Raw genomic sequence first — 18853 nt, 5'->3', positions numbered from 1 at the left:
GAAATAATCATTTGTAAAAAAATACAACTGTTAAAGTTCATGGAATAAAGCCTGGTGACAGACGGGCAAACTTATAACCATTCTCTTTTTACTCTTCGGGAACCGGTAGCCTAAAAATACATCGAAAAAAACTAATCTCAAGATAATAATGAATAATGTAGCAACGCCTTCCTTCATTCACAAAAGCAACCTGCATCACACACTACATAATTCATATATTACTCAGAATCTATGAATGTTAAAGAATATACGTTTACCACAGTTTTTACAAGAAATCCTGCATTATATAGAAATGCGTTATGTTTGAGCTCAAGGTCTCTCGAATCACGTTTGCTAAGACCTTGCCGTTGCCTTGACAGGCATTAGGCTTAGTGCCTAGATCTCATCTAGATTATAACGTAGGAAAAGACGTTTTATACTCGCTTCTAGGAATTACTATTCTGTTTTGTCAGGTACCTGGATACAAAATAGCCTATGTTACCCGGGAAGAGTGAAGCTTTCCAACAGTGAAAGGATTTCTCAAATCGGTTCTGTAGTTTCGGAGCATTTAGGGTACAAAGGAACAATAAAATGTTTCCTATTAACAGCCAGTTTCTTCATCAAAAGTTAAAGCCAAAGTAAAAGTCAAAGTAGTGTCTAAAGTAAAAGTAACGGTTAAATTCAATTTTTCTATGAATTTTGCTGTCACTTTAGCCTTGAAAAAACGAATCTGACCGTTAACTTTAACTTTTGATGAAGAAACTGGCCGTAAGTATTGTATTAGTTAAGATTGGTTGTCTTTTTTGACAAATTAATAACTTTCATCTTGTGGCTGAGATTAATGGAACTAGGTAGTGTACTTTTGGTCTTAAAGTCATAAATCACTACATAAGTCATTTATGAAGACTTATTGCTTAATTAGTGGTCAATTAATCAATTTAGTTAGATCATAAATCTTCTTTTTTACCTTATTCACGTAATATACGATATGTAAGTCTCTATACATGTTAGATTCTTCAGCTTCTTCCTGTCCTACCCAAGCTATTTCGCTTCCATTTCTCTTTGTCAGACATCATACTAACATCCACTCCTTTCTTATTCATATCCTCTTTCAGGCAGTCAATCCATCTTTTCCTCGGTCTATCTCTAGTTAAAGATAATAATTATTATTAACATGATAGATTATTAAGATAACTATAATATTATGTACCTAGACATGTAACTGTTAACTCTCGGATATTTCCTAGCAGGAAAATTAGAAGATAATCATGTTACTTGATACTATTACTTGCTGTGCAGACAATGGGCCAGGCGGGAGATAATTACTATGGCATTTTATCACGCTAGCCTATGGTAAACAATATTAATTACTATACCTGACACATGTCTTAAACGCAAGTACCAAGACTCATCCAAACATTATAGCAAAATTGTATTAGATTCACGATTCAGAGGTATAAAATACCTCACCATTTGAATTAAGTAACAAGAAACAATGAATGAAATCTATGAATACACCAGACAGTATATAAAAAAGGAACAATAGCTTTTTAAAAAAACTTGAGGCTTCATGATGACAATCCAGAGTTTGCTATTACATGCTCATACAATGACACCTAGTCAGCCATTTCCTTTCATGACACATACCATCCCATAATTTATATAAAGACTAACCGTTTTCGCGCACGTTCCCGTGGGGACTACCTATGTTACTCGAGAAGAATGTAGCTTTCCAACAGAGAAATAATTATAAAAATCGGGCCCGCAGTTTCTGAGTTTATCCATTACAAACCAAAAATTTTTTCTCTTTATGATGTCTATAAAATTGCTAGAACGTGCAGAAACTTAAAAATATATATATCAATTGTTTTGAGCAAGCATGGTGATTAACGTTCAATCCATCTCTGTGTGAGAGGAGGCCTGTGCCCAGTAGTGAAACGGTAAAAAGGCCGATGATAATTAAACCTTTTTATACAAAGCTTCGTCCTTTAATATACATATGTATCTAGATCAGTACATAATCAATGCAATCATATCTGTGTCTAGGGGAAGGGCTGCAAGGTCAAACGGAAGGCGTGACGCGATCATTAACTTTTATGACATATACATACATACATATACCTCTCATTTAGACTATACATTAATGATTATGTAGGCTGTTAATGAAACATTAGGGCAATACATTTTGGTATTTCCGTAGTTCCGTATGGGACTGATAAGATCAGAAATCGCAATAGATTTATATCTTGTTTGATTTTTGATAGATTTAGGTATAACATTTTGTGGCCTTCTTAACATAATTAAATTACTTGATTCATACATAAATACTCTCATTGAAGAAGTCTATAAATACACATTATGTATTTGCAATTTTCCTGTGAGAATTCTTGCCATAATATTATTTTGAGAGCTCATTATAATTTATAACAGAGGGACATAGACATTCATGTTTTCAACGGGTGCTGGCTACAGATTGTAATCTACAGACTTACAATATCCTGATGGAAATACCCAGTATAATTTTCTCCAAGACTAGACAAACCATACTTACTTCTATATTATGATTTATTCCTTTAACATTACCACGCTAAATTCAAACTTATTCCTTCAACGATAAAAAGCATAGACTACAGATTACGTAAACCATACTTCCTGCATTTTCACTTTCAGCAACCATAGACAATTTATCAATTTATTGTCTATGCCTAAACAGGAACTGTCGTGCCCGAACGGAAGTGGAACAAATGGCTGGCCAATTACTCTTTATGAATGCTATAACTATAATAATTAATTAACTTGTTTTATGGGCTAAATATTAATGAAAACTTTACCTAAAGGTCTTTGTGAAGGTAAAAGTTTATTTAGGTTATTATATACTATAAGGTCCTTTTTGTTTTCTTAATATTTTCTTCGTGCTGTAAGAGTTATTAAATAACAATCTCAGTGCTATATAATACTTCCGATAAACGTTATATGAAGTGCTGATGCAACTGCAATAGCAGTCATTTTCCTTTGTTTGTCACGTCATGTCTGTGACATAAAACCTATCATAAAGTGATCTATCCCACGATAACAGATTATACGGTGGGCAGAAAAACCATCCAGCAGTGTTTCCTTCTAGACACATACAAGCATCAGAAAGTAACTTGCAATTTTCAAACTGTTGGCTCGTAGCTTTGCCAAAATATCAACGTCATGTCAGCCATTTGCCGTCCACTGCTGAACAAAGGCCTCCTTCCCGGTCATGGGCAGCCCGCATTCATCCGACAGCCCACGTCAGTCCAACATACAGCAGGACTTGTTAATAGATAATCTCCTTAAACCTTCCCTATGAATCATTCTATCTACTTAACGTTTGACCTTCTTAAGATCGTTGATGTGCAGATTTTTTTTCTCACAATGCATCACCTCCTTATCCTTACCTTATTGGTTTTCAAGTCTATGGAGCATGGGTACTCCATTGGCAGTTTCGACATCCTCTTCGTCAATGGATCAATCAACCCCTATTGGTAAACCGCAAACCGCACGAAAATTCGTTAAGCAGTTTTAAAAGACACGAAGAGATGCGGAGAATTTGATTTTAAATATTTTCTTTATAAACCAATCGTCTGCAGTTTCACGATTTTATCATCAAAACTTAGGTTTTCTTTCAGCTCAGCAAGCCAAGACAATGGTTTAATTGTTGACTCACTATGTGCAACACACATACATACTGGTAGCCAACCTAGTTGGGTAAGAGATTCCATTGTTGAGGTTTTCATAACACCTATTGTTTTAGCGATTCCAAGTTTTTATCATACTCATATGCTGAACTATATCGCTGCGTGCCATAGCACCACAATGTGGTGGAAATTAATGGTATACATGTAGATAGATAACATAATCAACTGTTTAGACATGCATATAAAAGTGAAATACCGTGAGGTAAATACAAGTTTAAATTCTTGTAATGAACATTTAAATAAAACTACTTTTACGGATTTTATCGCGGTTATATTATATTATTTAATCCCGACGTTTCGGATTGATGTCAAACACCGCCGTTCCAGACAGTCAGCAGTTTGTGAACACACACTAGACAAGGCCCAGCATTACATCAGATTTGATAAACCACAAGTCCTTGCAAAAGAAAACCGATTCCTACCTAGGATGATTCGCGAGGCTATTGAAATTAAAAAACATCCAAATTTCAATAGAGAAGATGGCTGGGTCATACCACCTGCTTGGAATCCCATCCTAGAAACTATTAAATCAAAATCCAAGCCTACAACTGCTCGACCTAAGGATACAGTTAGCTCGTTTTGCGTGAATCGGATTGTCAATAATAATTAACAAAATGTAGGGTAGCTGTTTGTAACTAATATATCAAGACGACCAACACCTTAGTCTGCCCGTGACCATGGATGCTGTAAAGGATCCGAAACGTCGGGATTAAATAATATAATATAACCGCGATAAAATCCGTAAAAGTAGTTTTATTTAAATGTCTAATATTCGCGTAAGTGTCAGAAATCAATATTTCTTGTAATGAATTTGAAAATAAAATGAAGTTACAAACAATTATTGCTAGCCCGTATTTTTTTCTTAGATTAAACAACAGTGTTATGTTTGCACTATCGTATTAAATTAGCTTCTGGCTGTAATCCATACCTATTTAATTGTATTGAAAAACTTAGTTAAAATTCGAATCTAGAGCTGAATAAATCAATCCTGTAGATTTTGCAAAGCACAAAGACATTCTTATGGGAATGATCGCATCACCATTCAGGCGGATTTCCTAGCTTCGCTTTGTTTCAAGTTTTACAACAAAGCTTACATAAATAAAAACACTAATTTATTCATCTTCTAAAGGAAACAGAATAATCGTTCGTGATTACGATACAAATTTTTTGAAACTTCTACAAAAAATATGTGCAATTCAGATCGTAAATTCTTGCATTGAACGACCTTGCTTGCATGTGGAATACAAAGTAGAATTATATTGTAAGGGTTTCTTGACTTTTTGGACAATAACATTTTCACGTAATTAAGTTTACCTACTTACTAACGTGCAGTGCAAAAGCATTTGGCTTTTGCACTTAACATAATAATGTAGTTTGTCTTACGCGGCTGGCTGATCTCCTTCGACAGCGACTGTGTCAAATGGCGTGGAGATGATTTTTATATCTTTTTTACACACACACGCATATGGACATCTGGACATAGTCAATTAAATCACGAAACTAACAGGTTTACATATCTCGGTAGAATTTTAAATGGTTTTGCAAACAATGGTTTTATTATAATTCAGTGTGCGTACAGTTGCTATAAATATTAACCTGTTTACCAAATTGGAAGAAGTTGCAATACCTACAAGAAGATTACAAGTTGAATACTTAAACGTCACACATTTTAAGAAGTGTTGAGGATAGAGGTGAGAGGACAGAGATTCACCCATTAGAGGGAGTGACGATCTGACCAAGGTCACCGAGAAGCAGTGGATGATGGTTGCTGAAAATCTAACAAAATGTCGAAGATTGGTCTTGGTCCAGGTGTGGATGTCCTTCAGACAAAACGACAGAATAGCTCTGTCAGCGTCAGCGAGACTTTTAAGGCCTTTAGATGTGATTTTTTTTCTCTCATATTTTTTCTGTATTTAATTTCAAGGGATTTACCCATGTTTTCACGCCGAATCGATCATAACCTTTGATCGGAATTACGGATATGGACTTCAAACTTAGGCTCGTCATAGCTTAGATTTAAATATGATGAAACAAATTTTATTATTAACAAATCTTCAAATATATTTCGTATATTCTTGTCTATAACTTACCTGATCTTTGGTACAAAGTCAATAACTGCTAATTGACTTAGCACGTCATCACCAGAATAATTTTCAAGTCCAGCTCAATAATAATCTTCATTATTATTTTTACCATTCTCTTATTTAATCTCTTCATTGTGACTGATATTATTTTAATGATGGCAATTATGGTCTTTTGAAATTGTTTTTTCAGATTGTTACTTTAATTTTTCAACGCGGTTGGTGTTAACTTATCCTTTCAGCTTCATGACTTATAGAAACTGAGTTTAGTTCAATATTTCACGTTTTATGCTATCAATGTCGCAATATCAACTAGATACCTAGTCTTAAGCATGTCTTTACTTTACCTCCTCTATGTCTATGTTATATATTTCTGTCACATATAGCCTTATTCTTTCTCAAGAGGACCTACCAGATACTCTAGCTACTTAGGTGTTACTGAAAATACTCTTAGTTAATTTATGCCTTACCATGGTCATTACTAGACCACTAGAGACTGACTGGTCAGAGGGATATTGTCAATAAGACCTATACTCCTTAATGCCTGTAGTTTTAACAAATGTCCAATTTAATTTAAATTCTTCTTTTGTTCTTTATGTTATCGCAACAAACGTGACAATCATTTGTTAAATTACTGTCAAAATCTGTATGTATGCACGTATGATTGTGTAGGACGTAGACGTACACAAAAACTGTACAGTGAATCAGTATTACATATTCCCAATACACACGTATACCTACTTCAACTTAACAATGGCACTGCATTTAAGACACAAAATGGACATATCGCAGTCGAGCTATTCACATTTTCATTATATTTGGCAACTTTTATGATCCTGTCAAACATAGACATCTATGACGCAAGATCTTTTTTCTTATTTGCAAGTTTCGTGTCTATATTATGTACAGCCATGTATATTGTATTGTTATTGCCATTACCGTCATTTTAAGGTCGGACACGGCTTAACATGATGAGAACTAAAAGTCACATGATGGGCGAAAATTCCCATGAAAATTCATTGGATTCGGTGGCAAAGAATGTCATTTACATCATTATTGGTGATGAAAATTGTCTTAAAAAATGCTTAACCTCATTTTCTCTTCATTTTGTAAAAGAATAATCGCCAATTTGCGTTTTGCCATCCATAAGTCAAAATGTGTGTGTGTACCTATTGAAGTGATCTAAAACGCCTTTTTCCATTCTTTCAGGAGTCACTATCAGAATGGGACAGAGGTATTCTGACGGACCTCCAGGTGCCGCCAGTCGCCGGCGCACTCAACCGCAAATGGAGTGCGCGAACAGCTGCTCACGCGCAGGACACGGCGACCGACCAATCAGCGCCCGTTAACAACAGCACTGATGCTTGCAAGCTGCTTATTGTGAGTATGACGAATGTTCTAGATGGAAACTATTATGTATCTTGCTAGATTAGGTCTTAACTAGAGAAAGCCAGGACCGTTTTCGTTTCAATACCATACTTAGAAGTAACTCGTCTGGTACTCCATTACCTATATTTATAAATCAATTTGTCAGATGCCAAGTTCATTAATGATTGAAACAACCTTCATAAATGTAATTAAAAAGTCACTGTTAAGAATATGTAGTCCAAGCTATTTATATCCCGTTATCTTTTGGAATAAAACTTTCGAAACTTCTTCTTGGGAATTTGGGATTACAATCACATTGTTTTAAGGTAAAACAGCAATAATTCATTAAATGCTTCTGACCTTTATGATTTCAAAAGTAATGTGTTCTCAAGACTGCATTTCAATGGGTATATCTTGGTACGCTTATTGTATTACGAGGATATTCGGGTTAATTGGAGTCAAATGTCTTCAATTATTTCTGCAACAATGAAGTCCTCTGTTGTTTTCGTTGGATACCCTTCCTATGTGATCCCACGCATCCTTATGGAATAACCCGTAAGACTAATTAATTTCCTTGAAGGAGGCCAATCCAATCCAGTTTATATTGGTTCTATTTGAATAATAGGACGAGCATAAAGTTTGAGGTATTAAGTTTCCATGCAACAGGAATGGTAGACTGCATTTATTGATCTTCTGATCGAGTAGTTCTATAAGCTATCAAGTGACAAAGTCTTCTCAAATCCTCCTGATGGTCTCTAACGTGGAATGATGACAGTGAATGCCAGGTCATCAATAACTCTATAATTTATTTTTCCAGTACATCGGAGACGCCAAAACACCGATGTGGCGTCTAAACCTCTGCGGAGGAAATGCGGCAGCCGTGGCAGCGAGAGCCGGTACCAAGCTGCTACCATCCAAGTTGAGGATCGTGTGGAACCCCCCCACTTCGCCCTACCAGCACACGGAGAAGTTACGGCTGGTCGTTACTGCGATTAATAGTGGTAAGTCTCTTTGCTGCCAGTAACTTTTACAGGCTGTAGGGTTCTTCAAAACGCTCCCTAGAACACAAAAGGAATAGAAAAGGACATGGCTGGGTTCTCATCGGTGGTGGTCTATTGTCTGACACTCCTGGCGTCCTCACTTAGACCGAGAAGACTCATTTTCATTCTTACTAAATAAACTAGGTGGTACAACTAAGTGCTTACGACAATTAGCTCCAAAGGTGAACGCGTGGCATGTTTTAATGATTGCAGTGTCCTAATATATTGCGGACTGCAGTTTATCTGATGATAGTCATTTTCTTGATTAACAGACTAGCAAAGTAATTGCCTGTGACAAAGAGCTCGTACCAATTAAATATGTTGTATTCACTATCCATACCAAATGAATTACGAATGCAACCGCAAAGTGGTGGTTAAAAGACTGCCCATAGGGTATTTCCAATGATTTTGTTATCAAGTAGTTTCATGAAATCTGCAATACACTAATTTACCTACAGTCACTACCTACCTTCTTACATTTAAATATACCATCTTTCAAATTTTCTAACACCTGCCATTCCTATCTTCCAGGTTCAATCTGTACCAACGACTCCCAATTCGTCTGCGGAGTGACCAGTCTCTGCATATCCTCGTACCTCGTCTGCGATGGAGTTCGTCACTGTCCTGGTGGAGAAGACGAAGACCCGGGTGCCTGTTCTCATAGACACGATCCTCCGTTACTGGAACTCCTGAGAAGGTTTGCTGCAAGGAACCAAGAACTGCTTGGGTTGGACCAACCTGATGGCATGACGAAGCCTTCGGTTATAAGTGAGTGTTTAATTATAAATGTTTTTCTTTTGTATTGGATTAAGCTGAAGGTCCTATTGGTAGGAAAAGTGAAGGCAAATTATGACGCAAGCAGATAAATAGATAGAAAATAAATAATTAGCACTTCTGCATCAGTACAAAAAAAATTGTTATGCCGGTGGACTGGATGTTAATGCTTGAGTATGCAAAACATGAATGGAAAATCTAAAAAATCTATCAAAAATCTGAAAATACATAAGAGTTTCTTCGTACTTCTCTGATGAATTGAACTCACATGGCAAAAACTCGAAAACTGGAAATCCTCGCAATGATTACCTTTATTGTTTTTGAAGTAATGACGTCACAAATTGTTAAATGTATAATGTCCGCTAAACTAGAGGGCATGGGAATGTCCATCATTAGGTATCAATCAGTTGACAAAACAATTTACTCTATAATAATATTGAAATTAGTTTCCCTATTGAGCGCTTCAATAACAAAACTTGAATGATTAATAATACAAAATACACAAACACACAATGTCACAACCACACAAACACATAGAGGTAATAACCAAAATATCATCAACCCAACTGGTGAACACTTGGCTTAGGCCCGTGTCGTCATCAGATACCAAATACCCGGCATAAACCGGAGAAAGAAGCACATACAACAAATAATAATAATGATCTTCGTAGATTCTTGCCATTTTCCCCTATATTGCTGAATGGGAATACTTATTTCATCATCATTCGTACGACGTAATTACTTATTATGTAAAAATGGGAAAAACTACTACGTGTGAGTAGGGAACATCCCTATCTTTAAACATTATTATGAAAAATTAGAATTGACAACGTAGAGCTTAATTACCCATTACTACTCCATAAAATATAACTGCTTCTCTAAAATCATTATCCTCTATCTATGTACCTAACTGCTACCAAAGAAATTGTCCTCTATCAAAATCTCAAAGCATCGCTTCTACAGCTAGATCAACTAACTTTTACCAAAAAGTCCCGATACTCGTCATTACACCTCCATCATGCCCACAAATTCCTTTACCTAAGCATCAGATGTAACTGACAACAGGCGATTTGACCCTTTCAGTGAAGATCAGCGAGTCGGAGAAACCGTCGAATGCCTTCATGGAGTTCGCGGCAGCTCTGGAGCCGTACGGACCCTGGAGCTACATGGTCGTAGGCATGCTGGTCTGCGCTACTATACTCATGTTCTGTTTGGCTTGGGGTGAGTAAGATGATCATACTTTATAGATGACTGAATCAAAGACTTATACGGCATTTGGAAAGTGGTCATTAGAATTGGAACTGTGTCTTGCGTGGCTAATTAACTTGACACTTTGCATGGATCTATAATAAAACAATCACCAGTCGTGTAAACTGCAGTTGAAAAGTCGTTAAATATCAATATGAATAGATTTACTGAAACTTACTATTTGATCGATAAATCCACTATAAATAGTTGAAAATAACTCAACTCTTTTCCTAATCTTTCAGAATGCTGCTGCAAACGCTCAAAGCCATCAGACACTCCAGTCACCATCCCGCCATCTTGCATCGACCTGTCACCAACAGTGACAGTGACAGCTGCATCCCAGCAACTGTTCACGTCCCCCCTGCCTCCCTCGCCACCGGAGTACGAGCCTCCTCCATCGTACTCCTCACTGTTCCCTCGCGCCTTCAAGTCTTCACCAACGCCGGTACCACACTGCTCTCATCAGGAACCTCCGGATTGAAGTGTTGGGTAACTGTTCTAGCTAGTACGTAGGTAGAGTATTGCAATTCTTAGGGTTAAGTGTACAAGTGTTTGACACGGATTTGTTTTGTTGATAGCCTTTTGTGGTTGGTGTAAATTTTGCTGCTTTCTTGTGTAGTAAATCTTGGTAGTGACGTAAGAAGCGACCAAGTAAAAGATGCACGGGTCAATCGACCATAAGATTGAACAACGCCTGGCGCGTTATATCGCTCTATAGAATACATGAGTATTCAGCTAAAAATGGTCACACTGAAAGCCGACTCCAACATAGTTGGGAAAAGGTTGAGCAGATGATAAACTACCATGCAAGCTATATTTTATTCTCAGTACAGAGTGATTTTTTGTACACACAGTTGCAGCAAAATTAACCTTAATCAGAAAAGGCCGTAAGTGTTGAATTATTGTATGCATTAAGGCAAACTAACCTATCTCATTAGATTTGGCTTGCCTTGTATATGGGACTTTTGTGGTTTAAAGACGACACAACTTTGCGTTCATATACCAGCTTGTATAGTCACAGCATTGGGCTGAGCGCGAGACATTTTAGACTGTGACGCGCACTTTCCCGTATTTCTTCTCTTATGTTAATTAAATGATTAACTTGTTGTGTATCAGTTAACTATTCTTATTTATTTTTTCCTATAACTTTATATTATTTTACATTTATGTCGTCTAGATGTGTCATGTTCTCATTGTTGTTCTTTATCTTGCTCAGTCATTGCCTGTGACTAAATTCACATCCCTCTTTAGATTTACCATCGTCATTGACTTAAACAAAAGCGTGCTAAGTTGTGTCATACAGGACTATACTATGACGTGCCCCAAGTTAGAGTCATACACACCTATTTTAATATCACCAGCTCTTTGCAATCACTCTCTGCTTTGGTTCGTCATAGTAAGGCCCTAGTAACCCACTGAAGTCGAATGAATCGTGATAAACGACGTAACTGTTAATAAAATGTCTCGATACGATAGTTTTATTATAAGTAATTAGGTATTCACCTGTTTAATTAATACGACCGCTATACTAGACGACCAATGAATCATTACATATGGAATTCAAGGAAAGGTTGACGCATTTAGTAACGAACTGATGACTAGACGGAACCTTTGTTTAGAATGGTAATTCCAAATGTAAATAGCTCTTAGTGTTCCAGTAATAAGGGTCAATTTACTTTGAATTTGTTACTACTGAGTTTCCCGGGAAATTCTGGGTCTTAGATACCTAATATCGACAAATTCTTTTCAATACCTAATCTATTTGAGGTCTCAATGAAAGAAGAGCAGATTATATTAAAAATATGAACACTTTAAAGGTAATAAATATTCAAAGTAGTTTGATCTATTATTACTGGAATGCAAGATTTCATAGTAATTCTCTGAATAGTTATGGGTTTAAGACCAATGAACAGACACTATTGTAAGTTTTATTAGTTAATAATATTTTGATATTTCAATTATTATTGTAATTAAAAGTACAGACGGTAGCTAATACAAAAGCCATGTAGTTACAAGTACAATAGGATAACGGTATTTTTATTATATTTTTTCAAGTTTTACACGTAGGTTTGAAATTAAATAAGTATTAAAAGTTTTTGTGTTATGGGACCAAATACCTTCGTGAGATTTACTCAATAACAACTCTTCAGTTTAAGATTTTTTAAATAAAAATAAGTATGTGTGTCTGTAAAGTGCCTTAGTATTTGTATAGTCCCTGATTAAAATGTAATATAAGATAATAATTAGAATAAAAGTATGTAACATGACTATTTGATAAAGCTGAGCGATAAACTGTTTACGTTTTGGCGCCCTGCGCAATTTATTATCTGTGTTATTATATTTTTTCTTTTTATTTAAATTCAGAAAATATCGTTAAAAATATAAGGTATCGTGTCTGTGCTACATAAAGTTTTGCTAGTCTTCTTAGTGTCTTTATAACTTTCAATATTTTATTAGTATTTTACTTTAATACTTGATATTAACCCGTATTATGTATTAGTTTATGAAACTGAATTCCATGCATTGTAAAAAATGAAAGTGATAATTTTGTATTATAGTAAAATATTAATATTTAAAAATTATAAAAAAGATTTATTTTACAATTTGCGTTTTATTTTCCTGTTTAAATGCTTCCATAGTTACTTCCTTACATATGAACTACCCCTACAAATCACACCCTTATATTCGTTAGAGTCTTTGCTTGTATGTAAGTACTACGAACTCCCCATATAAACTCCTTATGTAACCCCTAAGTCCTCCCTCATAAATTTAATGATGATGATGACTCCCACCGAGTCGATTGTCGGCCACGGCGGCTGTTCTCATACAACGATATCAGCCAGCCGCACAGGACGCCTACCACCCTTTATAAAACGTGGTTTGAAAAAAGTACCAGGCTTACCACTGTCCCGAACAAAGTTAGTGGACTAAACCTACATTTACTAAAGTGGGCAATAACTTCTAAAAACCACGTTTTATAATAAGGTGGCTAGTGTTTGATGGGACGGGACTGGAGAGAGATCAGCCGCAAGACTCACATTCAGGTGAATGCCCCACCTGGCGCTATAAAGTTATATTTATTTTGGACACTTACTAAATCTTTCTCATGAATGGCCGCGCCGTGACGGAACCGTCTGAAAAATATCATTCATCGAGTTTATCGCAAATAGGCACAAATGGAGTAATTAGTTCGTATCGAATAGGTTTAAATTAGTACAGCACCTTATTATTTTCAGAAGTAGGGGTCATATAAAAAGGTCGATAGAACAATTTTCTTTAAAAATAACTCGGTGAAATGGAAAATCATTTTGTATTGTCTGTTCCGTTTTCATGTCACTTGACGTCACTGTCAACTTTGAGTAGCGTTCCATTGTCTTTTATCTACAAACATTTTGCATCGTTAGTTTGTGTGTCTCGTTCTATCAAACGTGTGTACAGTTACGAAAAAAAGACGGAGTGTCAAAATTGTTAAATATCGCAAATAGTTATATATGATGACCTCGAAACGCTGTTGACCTAATCAATTGCATTTATTTGCATCAATTCAAACAAATACAATAAATAAACTCTAAAAACGAAATAGTTTGATGGCTAATAAACAATGTAAATAAAAAAATAATGAGTGAGCAAAAGAAGAACATTAACTGTCGTGTTTGTTTGCGATATGACTTAAAAGGACAGAAATGTTTCTCCTTGTTCGAAAACTACAATAACTCTTTGATATTTGAGAAAATTAAGTATGTAGCCGACGTTCAAATAAGGGAAGGCGATGGCCTTCCGAGCACAATATGTCCAGACTGTTTATTGCAATTAGAAACAGCACTAGTGTTCAAACAAAAATGTGAGACCTCAAACAAAATCTTGCTGAGTGTCCTCAAACAACCGTCTAAAATTTGCAAGGTAGCCTTCAGACCTGTTCCAGTTAAAAAAGAAGCAGAAATAGTATTGGATAATGCAGCACAGGATCCCAGCCAAGTTCATAGTCGCATAGGTGCAATATCAAAAACACTTGAAAGATCAACAAATGAGGTAGCGGAAATTCCCACTGATGTACAGCCCGTACATGAAGTACCTATAACTTGTCAAACGAAATTTTTAACTATTTCACCCCTACCTCTCAAATGCGAAGAACTAAGACAACCCGCTGACCGAGAATTTGAAACTGTTCATCTGAAACTTGAACATAATACTCATGAAATACACAATGAAGTCCCAGTAGCTGAACCATTTGAAAATGAAGGATCCATTGATGAACCGTCTGACAGTGAACTGGTTATTGATACTGATAACAATGGAGGAATTGACAGCGAAGATCACGATGAACCTGAAAATAAACAGCCAGAGACTCAAGGAACAGTAAAAAAGAGCAAAGCTAGAGATCTTAAATTAATATGTGATGATTGCGGAGGAAGCTTCAGAAGTAAATGCAAGTTAGCCGTCCACTGGAAGAAAGTTCACCAGCCTGAAAAGTTAATTTGTCCGCACTGCAAAAGAATCTTCAAATCTTTCAAAGCATACCATGTGCATGCCAAGAAGAATACAAGAAGCTGCTATGTTGCTACTCTAGTAAACATTGAAGGTTTGGGCAGCGATAGGATATATCACTGCAGGGACTGTGATTATAAAACTAGAAATATTAAGGATATAGATGCCCATTTGGTTACACACAGCGGAGACAGACGGTTTCAATGTAAAGATTGTTCAAAATGTTTCACACAGCATGCATCACTACAAGGGCATAGGGAATCACAGCACAATGACTATAAAGTTGAAGCAACATGTCATTACTGTGGTCTATTCATAAAAGGACGCAATAAACTCTACAAGCACTTACGAATACATGAGCCAAAGTCGGTTAAATGCGAAGTTTGTCAAAAGATATTCAAAAGTCATTCGAATTTATCTAATCATATGAAGAGACACAATGGCGTCAGAGGCTACACGTGTGAACATTGTTCTGCAAACTTTTTCACGATGTCCGAGCTCTGTAACCATAGAAAAAAGGTGCATTATAAGTCGAAAACATTTAAATGTGACTTATGTGAATATTCTTTGTATACAGCTGTTACACTGAAACTGCACAGGGCAAAGCACACGCATAACAATGTAGTGTGTTTACTGTGTGGCATGTTTTTGGAAAGTGCCGAGAAGTTAGCTCTTCACCAGAGAAACCACAATGAAAAGAACTTCGCCTGTCAACAATGTGATAAAAGCTTCTACCGTAGAGATTCACTGAGGAGGCACATTTTACAGAAACATGGGCCACCAAAAAGAGAAGAACCAGTGCATATGAAAGTTGTAAAGATCAAACAAGAGTTTTCTGCAGACCATAGGTTTGATAATGTCATTACATTGTCACCTATTTTGTCATAATCTCATATCAATTTAAAAATAGGATTCAAAGGAGAAAAGCTATGATTTTTAAAAGTTTTCTATGAATTTGGGTTCAGACTATTGTTTTACCTACCTATAAAAAGTACTGATTTTATTTATTTAAGTTTTTTTTTTATATGTGGTCGGAAATAAGATGTGCAATGTACAAATACTACTATATATATTTTTTTACAAAATTAAACTGTAAGTAGGTATAAGATTTTAAATATAATTATTTATAGGCCAATTTAGATACTTTGATGGATCATAGCAATATTTTGAATATCTGATTATTTCAATGATATCCTATTATTAATTCAACTTCTTCAAGATTCCACAGTAAGTCCAATCAGTCAGATTAGTACACATTTGATTCCATGTCAAAATAGATTTCTGACATAGGCAGAAAACCTACCCATAAAATAAAAATAGATAGATCATTTGCCACTACAATAACTATATTTATATTATTATATACCTACTAGGTAAAGAGAGAGGATTAGAGGTATTTACATGCCTATGTAATAATATTAATATTTAGGTAGCTAAGTCAAACAATACATGAAACTTGTAGATCTATGTATTATATACCTAAGAGTTTGGGCCGCTGTAAATATGAAGTACATTGAAATCGTTTAATTTTATCGTATGTATTTCATAAATAATATATAATGAGATATTATCTATTGCATTGGTCTTCTTTGTTATTACCCACCCACATACTGTCCCGATGTTCAGTGCTCGCAAGCATCGCGGATTCTTGGGTTCGATTTCCAAGTCGGGTCGGCCGAGATTACATATTGCGAAATTTTAAGAAAATTCGGCAGAGCGACGCGGAATCCGCAAGCCTACACCTACGCCCCCTTTGCCTATAAGCGCAGGTTAAGCTGTAAAGGTTTAAGGTAAGTAACATCCCGCCCGACTCGTCTCCGGTAAAATGAAACTTGGCAAGGAGTTAGAAGTGGTTTGGTACCATGGAGAGAGCGGAAGGCGCAAGCAATATCTATTCAAGCCTCGGGAATCGTGTAATTCTTTACGGGTATAATTTAGGCGATCACCAAAAATATTTTTAAGACTCTAAGCTGAGGCACCAAATAAAATAAACAACTCCAAAAAAAATAAATTGACTTTATTAAAAGGGCACTAAAGTATATAATATTATGATCCAAAAAAAAAATAAAATAACATCAGAAAAATCGCAAATCTCGCACAAATATTATTTTTGGTTCCCAAAATGGATTAATGGTCACCAAATTCTATCCAACTAAAAGATCAATATTACTACCAAAATCAAAGTTAGTGACGAAAACGAATCGCTGCAAAACCGACTCCACGTAGTCTTGTCTGCCCTACCCCTAGAGTGCAATTCAAAACCGCGTAGGCGCGGAGGGGCGAGGCGGCCTGCGAGCTGAGGCGCAGGTAGTTTTTAAGGCTCGCCGCCGCGGCTGAGGCTGGCCGGCAGAGCCGGCCAGCAAGCCGAAGCTGCGGTGGTGAGCGTGAAAACCATCTGCGACGACAAGCTCGCATGGGACCGCCGGAGCCCCGCAGTGCCGGAGCCGTGACGGAAACCATGCTTGCTGCATGTTGCGTGCTTACATTTTACTACTGAGTTACACACAAATTCATATAACAATAAATAAGCGACGTACGTTTGGGAACCCCAGTATATTAATTGGTATTTGGGAAATATTCTAGCGATCGTTAGCTTTTTTAGTCTAACAAAAATGACCAAATTAGGAGTCATGGTATGACATAGTTGGTAACATCTAAGTAGTGACAATATATAATATTTGGTCTAAAGTGTATTTTAAAGGGGTCCATATATTTTTTTAGTAGTCAATAATACGAAAAAATGGTTTTACCTAATAATATTTTTGGAAACGTTATTTGGTGACCATTTATCCATTTTGGTAACCGTTTAGAATTTTTTTGGTAGTAAAATAGGTACTTTTTTGGGTGGTGTTTAAACACAAGCCATTTAAGCCACCTAAGTTAATTCATGTACCTAAGTACGTAAGTATAACAGAATACCGAAACAACCAACTCTTTTCTACTTCATTTGTTTATTTATGCTGAAGAAACATAAACAATTCAGTAAGGCATCGTTCAGACCAAACGTATTGTCGGCCGCTGACTGTGAGCGCGCGTTACGCAGTTTATTGCTTTTCCATATATATTGAAATTGTCGTTCACACCGAACCGACTATACGCTGTTACCTACGTCGTCTGTTGTAGCTGACTCTCAGTGGCCGATTATTTTACTACGCGACTATGCACGGCGGACGCGGATTGGCTACGCGGACGCAGTTGCCGAATAGCGCCGCTCCGCCGCGTACGCACCGCTGCGCCTCGGTACAGCACGTCGATAATTAGTGTCCCTTTTATATAAACTTAAACGTATTAAAGATAGTAACTCATCGAATGTTTTACTGTCATACGAAAATTTTTCTTGAACTTATTTGAATAAAGTCTATATTCGAAATATAAAGTATGAAATTGACCAAGAAAACATCTCTTCAAAGGACGATGGGCGTTTTGGTACCCTGTCCAACAGTGTTGATTCTAGTACCATTGCGTAGGTCTTGGCAAGGCAAAAAATGTTTACTATGACGACTAGTCCCAAATCCTTGTCCATTTCGCGTGACATCGACTAATAGAATGTGTAATGTTCATAAATCATCAACGTAGATGTAGTTCTTAAATCCAACTGTATTGAATAAAAACTGGTAAAGTGACAAAAAAAAACCAAGTATTTGGCCTTCTTAGAAAGTTTGCCTGCCGATTGCTTTAAAAAAAGACTGTGGAAACCTTTGCAGTTCACGCAGAACTAGCTTATGTATTTGATGAAAGTCTTTCAGTATTTACAATCAATTAAGGTTGAAAAGTCAGGAGACGATGTTAACATAGTACATATTACAACTTAATCTTGCTCCTCAAGAGGTGCTGAGGTAATGATGAATTTCTTCTTAAAAAAGATGAATAGAAATGTTTTGAAATTTTTGTCAAATCAGATGACGATTGTGTTTCCATAGTATGACTCCATAGACTATTACAACCTTTACATTATAATAGAGTGTATCTCAAACAATGTATTGTGTCTATTAACTGAGTTTAAAATTATTACACTGACGAGATATGCCTCTTAATTAATTCGCGTATATGGATGACATACTTGTTTCCATGTCGATTCAATTTTTATCATTACTCGGATCGGACAGCTAATTGAGGCAAGCCCCCTAGTTTTTGTTATTCTTCACGTAAATACCTT

At 36.2% G+C, this 18853-nt stretch overlaps 2 protein-coding genes across 3 annotated transcripts in view; both read left to right on the top strand.

Annotated features, from left to right (window-relative positions):
• Positions 1–10894, top strand: part of LOC110379640 (uncharacterized) — a 62800-nt gene extending 51906 nt beyond the window's left edge. Inside the window, exons 3-7 of one of the 2 annotated variants that reach the window (XM_021339390.3) lie at positions 6992–7162; positions 7968–8151; positions 8722–8958; positions 10030–10185; positions 10455–10894. In XM_021339390.3, the coding sequence (XP_021195065.2) occupies positions 6992–7162; positions 7968–8151; positions 8722–8958; positions 10030–10185; positions 10455–10693 (987 nt within the window). In that variant the 3' untranslated portion in view covers positions 10694–10894. The remainder of the gene's footprint in view (positions 1–6991; positions 7163–7967; positions 8152–8721; positions 8959–10029; positions 10186–10454) is intronic. The other variant, XM_021339391.3, reaches the window with a different exon arrangement.
• A 2803-nt stretch (positions 10895–13697) lies between these two features.
• Positions 13698–15931, top strand: LOC110379648 (zinc finger protein 665). Its single transcript, XM_021339405.3, has one exon. It carries the CDS (start codon positions 13831–13833, stop codon positions 15583–15585), a length of 1755 nt encoding a protein of 584 aa, XP_021195080.3. The 5' UTR covers positions 13698–13830; the 3' UTR covers positions 15586–15931.
• Positions 15932–18853: the final 2922 nt, after the last annotated feature.

Source organism: Helicoverpa armigera, chromosome 5 (assembly GCF_030705265.1).
Source record: "Helicoverpa armigera isolate CAAS_96S chromosome 5, ASM3070526v1, whole genome shotgun sequence".
Classification (NCBI taxonomy): domain Eukaryota; kingdom Metazoa; phylum Arthropoda; class Insecta; order Lepidoptera; family Noctuidae; genus Helicoverpa; species Helicoverpa armigera.
Note: the sequence above shows the minus strand (reverse complement) of the source record. Positions and strands in the feature narration are given on the sequence as shown.